The following is a 13,999-nucleotide window of genomic DNA, read 5'->3' as shown; positions in this document are numbered from 1 at the left end:
CATGTCTTGGCTATTGTAAGTAATACTGCAATGAACATGGGGATTCAGATATCTTTTTGAGTTAGTTTTTTTGTTTCCTTTGGATATATTGCAAATAGGGGCATTACTGGGTCACTCTATTTTTAATTTTTCAAGGAATCTCCAAGCTGTTTTCTTTCCATAGTGGCTATACCAATTCACATTCCCAACCAACAGTGCACAAGGGTTCCCTTTTCTCCATATCCTCACCAGCACTTATTATTGTCTTGAGAATAGCCATTTTAACAGGTGTGAGGTGATATCTCATTGTGGTTTTGATTTGTATTTCCCTGGTGATTAGTGATGTTGAGCACCTTTCATGTACCTGTATGTCTTCTTTGGGAAAGTATTCAGGTTGTCTGCCTATATTCTAATTGGATTGTTTGTTTTTTTGCTATTGAGTTTTATGAGTTCTTATATATATATATATATTAGTTATTAACTCCTTATCAAATACATGATTTGAAAATATTTTCTTCCATTTAGTAGGTTGCCTTTTCATTCTGTTGGTGGTTTCCTTTGCCATGGAGAAGCTTTTTAGTTTGATGTAGTCCCACTTGTTTACCTTTATTTTTGTTGCCTTTGCTTTTGATGTCAAAAAAAACTGACCTCTTAGGACAAATATTTAATTTTAAATATTTCAAGTAACTGAAAAAATACAGAAAATATGTACATCTTTTTTTAATGTTGATTTATTTTTGAGAGCGAGAGAGAGAGAGCAAGGGAGGGAAAGAGAGAGAGGGAGACAAAGGATCTGAAGCAAGGTCTGCACCAATGCAGGGCTCAAACTCAGGAACTGTGAGATCATGACCTGAGCCGAAGTTGGATGCTTAGCTGACTGAGCCATCCAGGTGCCCCCGTACATCTTTTTATCCAGCACCTAGCTTTGTCAAATTTTTTTAATTAAAAAATTTTTACTGTTTATTTATTTATTAAATGTTTATTTTTGAGAGAGAGAGAGAGTCAGAGTGTGAGCTACGGAAGGTCAGAGAGAGAGGGAGACACAGAATCTGAAGCAGGCTCCAGGCTCTGAGCTTTCCGCACAGAGCCCATTGCTGGGCTCAAACTCATGAACCGTTAGATAATGACCTGAGTGGAAGTCGGACGTGTAACTGACTGAGCCATCCAGGCGCCCCAAGCTTTGTCAATTTTTAAGTTTGCCACATTTGTTTCAGATTTTTAAAGGGGGGGGGTAAAGTAAACCCAGTTGAAGTCACATATAACACTTCTTTCTATTTCCTGAAGTTATATTTTGATCTCATATGTGTTTTTGTGCTTGTACTACTTGTATACACATTTATATAATATTATTTAACTTGTTTTTAAACTTGATATCAGTGGTTTCATACTAGCATTCTCCTGCAGCTTGCTTTTTTACTCAACATTGCTTTCCATTTTTCTATTGGATACATTTGAGGAAGGAACTTTCCTGGAGTATGGAATTGTTGGGGTTTGGTATATATGCTTATTAAATATAGCCAAATTACTTTTCACCATGGTTGTATCATTGTGGAAATGAGGAAATGTTTAAAAAGTTAGTCACCCATAATCTGCCAACCGTAATAAAGCAATAATTGTCACATTTTTTTTTTCTATTGAGGTACCATCTTTGCATATGCAAATACTTTTTTTAAAAATAAGACTGTAGTATATACAAATTTAAAGCAGTTGCATTTTAGCAGCTTTCAAAGGATCTGAATTTTAGATCCAGGTCAGAATTCTCTGTAAACTGATATTCTCTGCAGAATTAAATTTTCAGATCACCATAAAACATTAATATAATTCTTATGATAGATTTCAAATAGTCAAATAATATGTTCAATTCTGTTCTGACTTACTGGTGATACGGAGGCTGAAATAATGAAAAGAAGTTTCTTTATGGGGCTGAATAATTAATTCATTAAAAGAATCATGTTCCTGGGGTGGCTGGGTGGCTCAGTCGGTTAAGTGTCCGACTTCGGCTCAGGTCATGATCTCGCCGTTTGTCAGTTCCAGCCCCGCATCGGACTCTGTGCTGACAGCTCAGAGCCTGGAGCCTGCTTTGGATTCTGTGTCTCCCTCTCTCGCTGCTCCTCCCCCACTCATCCTCTGTCTCTCTCTCTCTCTCTCTCTCTCCTTCAAAAATAAATAAAAAACATTTAAAATAAAATAAAAAAAGAATCATGTTCCCTTTTTTTCTCATCAATTTGGTTATATAATCCTTTAAGATTGATTTTGAGCCAGAAGAATTCATTGAAGTTAGAGCAAGATTTGCTTATTTTACTTAAAGAAAATCTAAAAGCAATTGATTTTTCATAATGATTATGTGTAAATCAACTTTAGGATAAGGTTGTAGGAGATCATGGAACACAAAATAAAGAAAAAACCATGTTACTACTTAATTTTTTTTTAATGTTTATTCATTTTTGAGAGACAGAGACAGAGCATGAGTGGGGGAGGGGTAGAGAGAGGGAGACACAGAATCCAAAGCAGGCTTCAGGCTCTGAGCTGTCAGCACAGAGCCAGATGCAGGGCCCGAACTCACAAACTGCAAGATCATGACCTAAGCTGAAGTCGGACACTCAACCGGCGGAGCCACCCAGGCGCCCCAAAACCATGTTACCACTTATCACAGACTTGTATTTTACTTCTGTCATCTGCATTCGTGTGACTGAAATTGAGAGGCACACATTGTTATTGCTTAATGTGATACGCTTATGGTTTGGCCATATATCATAAAATTCACCCTTTAAATGTACAATTCAGTTGTTGTTAGTCTACTCACAAGATTGTGCGACTGTCATCACTATCTATTCTAGAATATTTTTATCAGTCCAGTTAGAAACTGTGTACCTATCACCCCATTCTTCTCTCCCCCTAGCACCTGGCAACTTTTAGTATACTTGTTATCTCTATGGATTTGCCTATTCTGGACATGTCATTAAACTGAATCATATAACATATATTCTTAAATGTTTATTAATTTGAGAGACAGAGGGACCATAAGTAGGGGAAGGGCAGAGAGAGAGGGAGAGAGAAAATCTCAAGTAGGCTCTGTGCTGTGAGTATGGAGCCCAACATGGGGCTTGATCCCACGAACTGTGAGATCATGACCTGAGCTGAAATCAAGAGTCAGATGCTCAACAGACTGAGCCACCCAGGCACCCCAGGAATCATATCACATTTGATATCTTGTGACTGGCTTTTTTCTTTTAGCATAATGTTCATCCATGTTGTGACAATGTATTGATACTTTGTTCCTGTCTGTGGCCAAGTACTATCCATTCCATGGATATACCACATTTATTTTATCCATTTATCAGTTGATAGAAATTTGAGTCTTTTTCACTTTTTGGCTGTTATGAATAATGCTGTTATAAACATTTGTTTGCTAATTTTTATGTGGACGTATGTCTTTTCTGTTGGTTATATATGTAGGAGTGGAGCTACTGGGTCACGCGGTAGGTAGTTCTGCTGTGTTTAACACTTTGAGGAGCTGGCAAAGTTCTAACAAAAAATGCTGAAGTCCTTTGATAGGGTTCTGAATTGAGAAACCATGATACAGAAAGACACTGGTCAGAAATTTCATTTAATTTGAAGGATAACTAGGTTGTAAACTACAGCCTATTAAAAACTGGTCAGGAGCTCCTGTGAGACAAAAATTGGAAAAGTTCTATAAATAGAGGAAGCAACCTGTGGATGATCATAGATTTGTTAGTTCCAAAAATGAGTATTAGAGAAATTCAAGTTGATGTCGACTGCTGAAGATTATGACTCTTGGAGCACTTTTGTGGTGAAACTTTCCATGTTTTTCAAGAGAAGCACAATAGGAGGAACTGTGTTGCTGAAAGGTAATCTGTTTTTGCTTGGATTGGGTCTGTTTGCTGTAGAATGGAAAGGGAATCCGCCGAACAGTGTATCGCTGTCCGTGTGAGAGACTTGACCACTTTTCTCCTCTTTGGATTCTACATCTATACAACAGTCCATCAACTGTGAAATTGACTGTTGGAAGAAGTATTCATATGGGTGATTGTTAGCTTGCAAGGAGACACCAGATGATGTGATGTTAGTTTGACTTTTGAATGCTAGGTAATATCTATATTTACATCTAGAACAAGAGTAGCAGCTGGGATTTCTGAGTTTCCAGTCTCTTTTTTTTTTATTTATTTATTTATTTTTTTATTTTTTTAATATTTCTTTTTTTCAACGTTTTTTTATTTATTTTTGGGACAGAGAGAGACAGAGCATGAATGGGGGAGGGGCAGAGAGAGAGGGAGACACAGAATCGGAAACAGGCTCCAGGCTCCGAGCCATCAGCCCAGAGCCTGACGCGGGGCTCGAACTCACGGACCGCGAGATCGTGACCTGGCTGAAGTCGGACGCTTAACCGACGGCGCCACCCAGGCGCCCCATCCAGTCTCTTGATTTCTTCTGGAAGCCAGAATGAGACTTTTACAGAAATTTAATAACTGTCAAAGATTTTACTTAATTCTTATAGTTTCTCTTTCAGATTTTATCTGTTGCCGTATCAGCTGACAGTTTTCGAATTGTAACTTCTTTTCCTTAGACACAAGTTTCCCTTCAGTAAAATAGTCTACTTGGACACTGATGAAGTTGCTCTGGTCCTGGCAGCCCGCTGGATTCTAGACACACTTGGGATTTCACGACATTTGTAATAGCATAAATTTTTTTTTTTTTTTTTGCTACAAAAGTAATACAACTTTATTACTAAATATTTGGGAAATAAAGAAAAGGAGGAAAATACTAATTTTGCCATCCTAAAAGATCTATATTTTGGTAAATTTGTTTTGCATTTTTCCTGTTATGTTTACACAGCTTTAAACTTATTGTATATAAACTTTTTTGTATGGCTTTTCATTTATCATATGTACTCTGCATGTTACAGGGTAAAATAAGAGGTGAAGGTTTTTTTTTTAACATTAAGGAAATTTTCAAACATAATCAAAAGCAATGACAGTAGCCCAATAATCTCCTATGTACTCATCTTAGCTTCAGTAAATATCAGTGCACAGACTTCTTGTTTCATCTGTATCTTTGAGTTATTTTGAAGTAAATTCTGGACACCATATTATTTCACTTGTAAATACTTAAGTATATATCTTTAAAATGTAAAGAAGATTTAAAAACATAACAATGTCATTTTTAAAACTTAAAAAAACTAAAAATAATTCTTTAATATCATTAAATGTCTGGTCAGTCTAACAGTGAATTTTAAGACAATAAAATTCCCTCAATGAATAGCCTGTAATGTACTTAATCATTCCATTATTAGAGGAAATTTAGGTTGTTTACAGTTTTGTGTGATTATAAATAATGCTGTGTTGAACAAATTCATGCCTATAACTTTTTCTGTAGTTGAATCTTCTCCTTAGGAAGAATTTCTAGAAGTTGAATAATAGTACAAAAAGCCACATGATGTTTTATCAAGTTTCTAACAGCATACATTATATTAAGGATTCTATTTTTAGGCACATCTAGGTGGAAGATCTTAACAGCCCTCCAGTGGCTTTAACAAGGGGTGGTTCAGTCATCCCTCTGGTTAGGGAATGCCTTGCTGGATCTTCCAAGCACCTGTCCTTGCATGGAATTTTTTGGCCATGTGGTGATAACACCCTGTCTTTTATCCTCTTGCCATAAAAATATAGCTAAGAGTTTATTTTCTACAGAATTATGATTGTCCTGCCACTTTGATCCATCTCATTTTAAAAAAGAATTATTTTGAGAGACGGAGAGCCGCAAGCACAAGCTGGGGAGGGACAGAGAGGCAGGGAGAGAGAGAGAATCCCAAGTATGCTATGCACTATCAGCGCAGATGTGGGGCTTGAACTCATAAACTGTGAGATGATGACCTGAGCCAAAATCGAGTTGGGTGCTTAACTGACTGAACGACCCAGATGTCCCGATCCATCTCATTTTTTGATGTGTTAGACTAGAAATCAAATTTGACTATTATTTTTTCGGTTATTAGCAGCTGTCTTTTTAAAAAAAATTTTTTAATGTTTTCTTTATTTTTGAGACAGAGACAGAGCATGAGCAGGGGACGGGCAGAGAGAGAGGGAGACACAGAATCTGAAGCAGGTTCCAGGCTCTGAGCTGTCAGCACAGAGCCCAATGCTGGGCTCAAACTCACAAATGGTTAGATCATGACCTGAGCCAAAGTCAGACGCTTAACCGACAGCCACCCAGGCGCCCCAGCTGTCTTTTTTTTTTTTTTTAACTGAGGTGTAATTAACATGTAACATTGTATTCGTTCTAGATGTACAACATAATGATTCAATATTTGCATACATTGAATAATGATCACCACAGTAAGTCTGGTTAACATCATAGGATTCTTTGCTTGTTTTTCTACCCGAAGTGGAAAAGATTATGTAGTCTTAGACAAGTACTGGAAAACTTGATTCCGTGTTTTTATCATTTAAAAAAGATGAAGCAGAAGTTAATTGAAACATTAAGATAGTCATTTAAATGTAAAGTTTGGCTGTAATTCATTTGGATATCTAACCTAGGATTCTGGGTGCCAATAGTAGTGTGGATGGGTGATTTAAAACTATAGTGAACAGGGCGCCTGACTGGCTCAGTCAGCAGTGCGTGAGACTCTTGATCTTGAGGTTCTGAGTTTGAGCCCCACATTGGGTGTAGAGATTACTTAAAAATAAAATCTTAAAAAAAAATGACAGCAACACATGAGGAATTTGCCCCTATAGTCTTTTTTTTAAACATTTTATTTTTTATAATTTATTTATTGTTTAATTTACATCCAAGTTAGTACCATGTGGTGCAACAATGATTTCAGGAGTAGACTCCTTAATGCCCCTTACCCATTTAGACCATCTCCCTTCCCCCCCCCCCCCCCCCCCACAACCCCTCCGGAAGCCATCTGTTTGTTCTCTATATTTCAGAGTCTTTTATGTTTTGTGCCCCTCCCTGTTTTTATATTATTTTTGCTTCCCTTCCCTTCCCTTATGTTCCCTGTTTTGTATCTTAAATTCCTCACATGAGTGAAGTCATATATTTGTCTTTCTCTGAGTTATTTCACTTAGCATAATACCCTCCAGTTCCACCGGTGTAGTTGCAAATGGCAAGATTTCTCTTTTTGATTGCTGAATATACTCCATTGTGTGTATGTGTGTGTGTGTGTGTGTGTGTGTGTGTGCGTGCACACACACACACCCCCCACATCATCTTTATCCATTCATCCATCGATGGACATTTGGGCTCTTTTCATACTTTGGCTATTGTTAATAGTGCTGCTATAAACATTGGGGTGCTTGTACCCCTTCAAAACAGCATACCTGTATCCCTTGGATAAATACCTAGTAGTGTAATTGCTGGGTCATAGGGTAGTTCTATTTTTAATATTTTGAGGAACCTCCATACTGTTTTCCAGAGTGGCTGCACCAGCTTGCATTCCCACCATCAGTGCAAAAGAGATCCTCTTTCTCCGCATCCTCGCCAACATCTGTTGTTGCCTGAGTTGTTAACGTTAGCCATTCTGACAGGTGTGAGGTGGTATCTCATTATGGTTTTGCTTTGTATCTCTAATGATGAGTGATGTTGAGCATTTTTTCATGTGTCGGTTGGCCATCTGGATGTCTCCTTTGAGAAGTGTCTATTCATGTCTTTTGCTCATTTCTTCACTGGATTATTTTTTGGGTGTTGAGTTTGATAAATTCTTCATAGATTTTGGATACTAACCCTTTATCTGATACGTCATTTGCAAATATCTTCTCCCATTCTGTCGGCTGCCTTTTAGTTTTGCTGATTGTTTCCTTCACTGTGCAGAAGCCTTTTCTTTTTTGGTGAGGTCCCAATAGTTCATTGCAGCCTGTTGTTATTTACTTGGGAAGCAGAGTGGGATAGTACAAAGAACGTGGGCTTTTCATGGGCTTTGTACTTTTCAGATCTGGGTTCATTTCTTGATATTGCCATAATAGTAATAACAACAATGATATTATAAATAATTACTATCTATTGAGCATACCGAGTGCCAGACCCTGTGCTAAGCATTTATATATATCAGCTCATTTAATTTTCACAGTAGTCCTACCAGGTAAGTTTATGATTTCCATTTTTCTGGTAGAGAAAAGCTCAGAGAGATTAAACACAAAGCCTGTGGCAGAGCTTGGTCTCTCTAGTCTTCTCTTCTTTTTTTTAATGTTTACTTTTATTTTTTTTAATGTTTATTTATTTTGGAGACAGCAAGAGACAGTGCAAGTGGAGGAGGGGCAGAGAGCGACGGAGACACAGAATCTGAAGCAGGCTCCAGGCTCTGAGCTGTCAGCAGAGAGCCTGATGTGGGGCTTGAACTCACGAACCACGAGATCATGACCTGAGCCAAAGTTGGACGCTTAACTGACTGAGCCACCCAGGCGCCCTGCTTTAATGTTTATTTTTAAAAGAGAGACAGACACAGACAGACAGACATAGCATGAGTGGGGGAGAGTCAGAGAGAGAGGGAGACACAGAATCTGAAGCAGGCTCCAGGCTCCAAGCTGTCAGCAGAGAGCCTGATGTGGGGCTTGAACCCACAAACTGTGAGATCATGACCTGAGCTGAAGTCGGATGCTTAGCCGACTAAGCCACCCAGGTGCTCCTCTAGTCTTCTCTTTTAGTTGTACCCTGGTTATTTTTTTCTGTGACTAGCCATTACCTTAGGTCTCCCAGGACCCCTCTCTAGGTGGCAGGCACAGGTTCTCCACTGTCAGTTGTAATTGTTAGGTATACTTACGGAAGTGTTTGGGAAGCACAGCCCTGAGGCCTTCACTTCCTCATTCATCACAATATACCCTGTCATTGCTACAACACAGACTCTACAGTGATAATCTGAGTTTAATATATGGTATATGGCCATAATACATGAGAGAAAGAATGCTTCACAGATTGCTTAGGCAGTTCATATTTTCATTAGTTACTGACCTTTGTCCCTTCCCAAACTTTTCAAAGTTGGGTATTAGGTCAGGGCACTTCAGTTCTTCTACTCAGTCATTTTTTTTTTCTTTCTTTTACAGAGTTTGAATTCTTATACAAATGGAGCATATGGTCCACCATACCCTCCTGGCCCTGGGGCGAATACTGCATCCTACTCTGGGGCTTATTACACACCTGGATATACTCAGACCAGTTACTCTCCAGAGGTTCCAAGCACTTACCGTTCACCTGGCAACAGCCCAGCCCCAGTCTCTCGTTGGCTGTATCCTCAGCAGGACTGCCAGACCGAAGCACCCTCTCTTCGGGGGCATGTTCCAGGATATCCTGCTTCACAGGTGAGCAGTTATCTGTTGGGTTTTTATTTGTTTAATATTCTATGAGTGATACCATGTTTGTTTCTCTGTCCCTTCAAGGGGAGTTCTGATACATCTTAATTTGTTATTCCTTATAGCATATGGGTCCACTTATTTCTCGTATCTTGGGACAGATTTATGCTATAATTTAGCCATTGAATTTTAAGCCTTCTACCTTCTGAGTTTGATTGTCTCTAAATCTGCCCCTGGTATCTTCAGAATGAAGCTTTTTTTGGGCGTGAAGAAATGACTGCAACTGATTAGAGATGCTACCACTTAGCCTGGTAGCAGCCAAAGTACATCTGTTAAGGAGAGAGGAAGCATCTCAATCTGTTGATACTAGAGTTATTTTCATTACTTCGTTCAGGTTTTTTTGTTTTTGTTTTTGTTTTTGTTTTTAGCAGTGACCAGCATATTTCCTTCCTTTCAATCTAGAACCCTGGAATGACCCTGCCCCATTATCCTTATGGGGATGGTAATCGTAGTGTTCCACAACCAGGACCAAATGTACGACAACAGGAGGACTCATGGGCTTCTCCTGGTGCTTATGGAATGGGAACCCGTTACCCCTGGCCTTCAGCTGCGCCCTCAGCACCACCTGGGAATCTCTACATGAGTGAGAGTACTTCATCATGGCCCAGCAGCAGCTCTCCTCAGTCCCCTCACTCACCACCACCCCAGCAGCCCAAGGTAGGAGGCCTTCTAAACATTGTTCTTTTCATGTTTGGGTAATTGAAAAGGCACAACATGAAACTTTCCTGCGTTGGTGTGTATTAAATGGGGACTAATTGCAAAAAGTTGGTGATTACTACCTATAGCTTTAGCCCAGTTTCTTCCTCTTTTTTTTAATACACTTTATTTTTTAGAGCAGTTATAGGTTCGCATCTTTTTTGTAAAAGACAGAAAAACGCTCATTTACTGTTTGTTGTAATGCTATCTGAATGTTAAACAAAATCAAAGATTGCATTTTATTACCTCAGTCAGTACACAGAAGACGATATCAATGTGAAATTATATAAGCCACAGACATAAACATCATTTGTCTGTGGCTACATTCCTTTTTAAGGTCTGTCTTAGGTTTTAACTCTTCAGAGGAAGACTATCTAATTCCTATTTATTAAGTCACTGGGTGGATTGTGAGGTGGAAAGGAGCGATTGTGAGGTGTTCGTGATGATGAACACTTCAGGGTAGATTCATTATACTCAGGAATTCTCTGCCTTTTACTGGACAGAGCACTCCTTTTGTCTTTTTAGGGTTGTGTTTTCCTCAAATTGTTAAGGAGGGATGCCTAGTTTTTTTAGTGGGGACTCTTTTCATGTACCTTCACGGTCTGGTGAAAGATGTTGGCTAACCACTCTGATGTTGATGGATTGCCATTAAAACAGCTCTTTTCCCCTCTTTGCTCTCCCACTCCAAGGACTCCTCCTACACCTATAGCCAATCAGATCAAGGCATGAACCGGCACAACTTTCCTTGCAATGTCCATCAGTACGAGTCCTCGGGAACAATGAACAATGATAATTCAGATCTTTTGGATTCCCAAGTCCAGTACAGTGCTGAGCCTCAGCTGTATGGTAATGCCACCAATGAACACCCCAGCAATCAAGATCAAAGTGATAATCTTCCTGAAGAGTGTCTATCTTCAGATGAAGGTACTCCCCCAAGTATTAAAAAAATCATACATGTGCTGGAGAAGGTCCAATATCTTGAGCAAGAAGTAGAAGAATTCGTAGGAAAAAAGACAGACAAAGCATACTGGCTTCTGGAAGAAATGCTAACTAAGGAACTTTTGGAACTGGATTCAGTTGAGACTGGGGGCCAGGACTCTGTCCGGCAGGCCAGGAAAGAGGCTGTTTGTAAAATCCAGGCCATACTGGAAAAATTGGAAAAAAAAGGATTATGAAGGACTTAGAACAAAGGGGAAGCCTGTTACTAACTTGACCAAAGAACTCTTGATTTTGGTTAATTAACCCTCTTTTTGAAATGCTTGTTGGTGACAAGAAGCAATACATTCCAACTTTCCTTTGATTAAAACTTGAAAAACTGGTAAAGGACTTGAAAGAACATTTTAGTTATGAGTTGTTTTCAGTTTTCAGACCAATGAATGTAATAGGAAACTGTGGAGTTACCATTATTGCCAAGTAGACTCACTCCTTAAGAAATTTGTGGATATCTACAAGCTGCTTCTTATCAGCAGGAGGGAAACATGCTTTATGTAACAGGCTTATCAAAAACCTACCAGATGAGACTGGATATAATCTGAGGCAAACAGGCTCTGTTTTTTTAAACATCTGGATTACTTGTCACATTTTTGTACATTGTGACTGCTTTCAACATACACTTCATGTGTAAATTACAGCTTGGACTTTAGCCTTCTTGGACCTCTGTTTTGTTTTGTTATTTGCAGTTCATAAATATAGTATTATTCTCTACTACTTGGTACGTTTTGTAGTAATATGTTTAATATAATTATTCAAGAGACTATATTGGTAGCCCGATAGTATGGCAATTCTGAATGAATTTCTATCTTTGCACCACTTGAACATATTGCAATGTGTATTGAGTTCCTGAGGTATCTTGTCTCCTTTTTTGTATAGATCTTTAGGGTTGAGTTTTACCACTCCTACTTTTCATGTTAATAGTGGAAGGCGAATTGGGAGATGGCAGGGCATAGGAATGAGATGTTTGTGGCCATTTTCTTTTTTGCTTTTTTATTATATTTGGATAAAGATCCACCTTAAAATTTCCTTAATCCCCTCCTGCCCCCCCCCCCATCGTCTTTTCACTACTGCTGCTTCCATGTAGAGCATTTTGATAGGTAGGGATGAAAAATTAAATGCCACAGTGAGTAGAAATAACTGCAAAAGTAATAAATGTGACCATCTGGAAATGTGCTTCTCCATCTAAAATACTAGGTTCACCATCAAGATCCCTGTGGGCAGATTTCACCTCAGTTGATAGTCAAAAACAGTAAGGATAAAAGGATTCATGCTCAGGGAATGAATCAGCCATAGCTAGAGTGGGAAATTTTCTTTTAAAGGCATATTTGATGTTTACCTTTATTTCCTTAGAGTAAATTGTTTTATAAAAAAGATGTTTATTACCATTAATAACAGTCATTTCAGAGACAGAGTTAAGAAAGTGATATTGAAAGGGTCTTAGCTGGGCTTGCTTGGGTAGCTTCATGCTATGGTATGGAAGAGACTTAGGTAAATGACTTACTTTTTCTATCAGAAGTGAGTTCTAGTATACAGTATCTGTGATTGGAAAAACAGCTGTTTCTTAATAAGATATCCAAGTGATAACTTTTTTCTAGACTATCAGGCCTATTAGTGCTAATAAATATATCCGCCATCTCCTCTCCTTTTAAACAAAGCCAAACAAACGTATGATGAGAAGAAATGGAGTAAAGATGTTGGCTGGGTCTGATGGATGGGATGAATGATTTTATGAGATAATATGGTGATAGTTTTATTCTAGGATTTTTATTTTTGGCCTAAGGTAAGAATGTTAAAAAAAGGCTTTCTATGAAAATTAGAAAATTGTACTTGATACTAAAAATTTAGAAGGGGGAGAACCTTAAAGCCAATTTAAAGGAAACCAATGAGACAGTGGCATTCAGGAGAGAATACTATTAACTATTTAAGTGAGGGCCCAAGATACCAATTTCCACAAAGTTTTGATTTTTATACATACACATACACACATTATGCACATACGTATGTGTGTATGTTTTTTAACAGATTTTTTTTTTAATTTTGAGATAATTTTAGACCTCCTGAAGAGTTGTAAAATGAGTAGTTTATGTGCATCTTCATTGAACTTTCCCTTATGTTAACATCTTATACAACTATGGAACATTTGTCAAATTAAGAAATTAGCCTTGATACAATACTGTTAACAAAAGTAGAGAGTTTAAAAAGTAGAGATTTTCTTGGTCTTTTCAGTGATGTCCTTTTACTGTTCCAAGATCCGGTGCAGGATCCCACCTTGCACTTAGTTGTCATGTCTACATAGTGTCTTCCAATCTGTGACAGTGTATCATGACATCTGATGTCATAATGTATTTCTGGTGTTGTTAACCTTAATCACTGAGGTGGTGTCTGCTAGGATTCTCTACTAGCAGACATAGTAAAATTACTATGTTTTTCTTTGTAATGACTATTTGCTGGAGCTACTTTGAGACTATGCAAATGTCCTGTTTCTGCTTAAACTATTGCCCACTCATTTTCGCATCCATTGCCAGATCTTGCTTGTGTAAGTTACTACTGTGGTGTTCTAATGGTGACTTTCTATTTCTCTCATTTCTTCTACATTTATTAATTGGCATTCTTATGTAAGGAAGGGTTATCACATTCGGATTTATATTTTTAATTATAGTAAGATATTCAAGATAAGTACAAATTAAGAACTTGAAGATGTAAACCGTGTTAAAATGATTCCAAATACCAATATCAAAGAAAGGAAAGCTAAATTGGTAACCTGCTTGAGAAAATATAATGAACTTAAGAAGGAAAATAGTATTTATGATTTGTGGGTTTGGTTCAGTATTTGACTCAGTATCGACTCCAGACTAAATTCAAAATTGTCTTGGAATTTCACATCTGGACTTTCTAGAAGTCTCTAAATTTATATTACTTTGGGGGTAGTTTTTGTCAAAAGCTTGAATAAAGTTACCAAGACCTGGCATGTTAAA

General features: G+C 38.0%; 1 protein-coding gene across 9 annotated transcripts in view; it reads left to right on the top strand.

Annotated features, from left to right (window-relative positions):
• The window catches only part of BAG4 (BAG cochaperone 4), a 55,970-nt gene extending 41,971 nt beyond the window's left edge, over nt 1-13,999 (top strand). For all 9 annotated transcript variants that reach the window (XM_042934848.1, XM_042934853.1, XM_042934852.1 and 6 more), the window contains 3 exons: nt 9,030-9,284; nt 9,738-9,992; nt 10,721-13,999. In XM_042934848.1, coding sequence (XP_042790782.1) covers nt 9,030-9,284; nt 9,738-9,992; nt 10,721-11,206 — 996 coding nt within the window. In that variant the 3' untranslated portion in view covers nt 11,207-13,999. The remainder of the gene's footprint in view (nt 1-9,029; nt 9,285-9,737; nt 9,993-10,720) is intronic.

This window comes from Panthera leo, chromosome B1 (assembly GCF_018350215.1).
Source record: "Panthera leo isolate Ple1 chromosome B1, P.leo_Ple1_pat1.1, whole genome shotgun sequence".
NCBI classification, from domain to species: domain Eukaryota; kingdom Metazoa; phylum Chordata; class Mammalia; order Carnivora; family Felidae; genus Panthera; species Panthera leo.
This window is presented reverse-complemented; position numbering and strand designations above follow the sequence as displayed.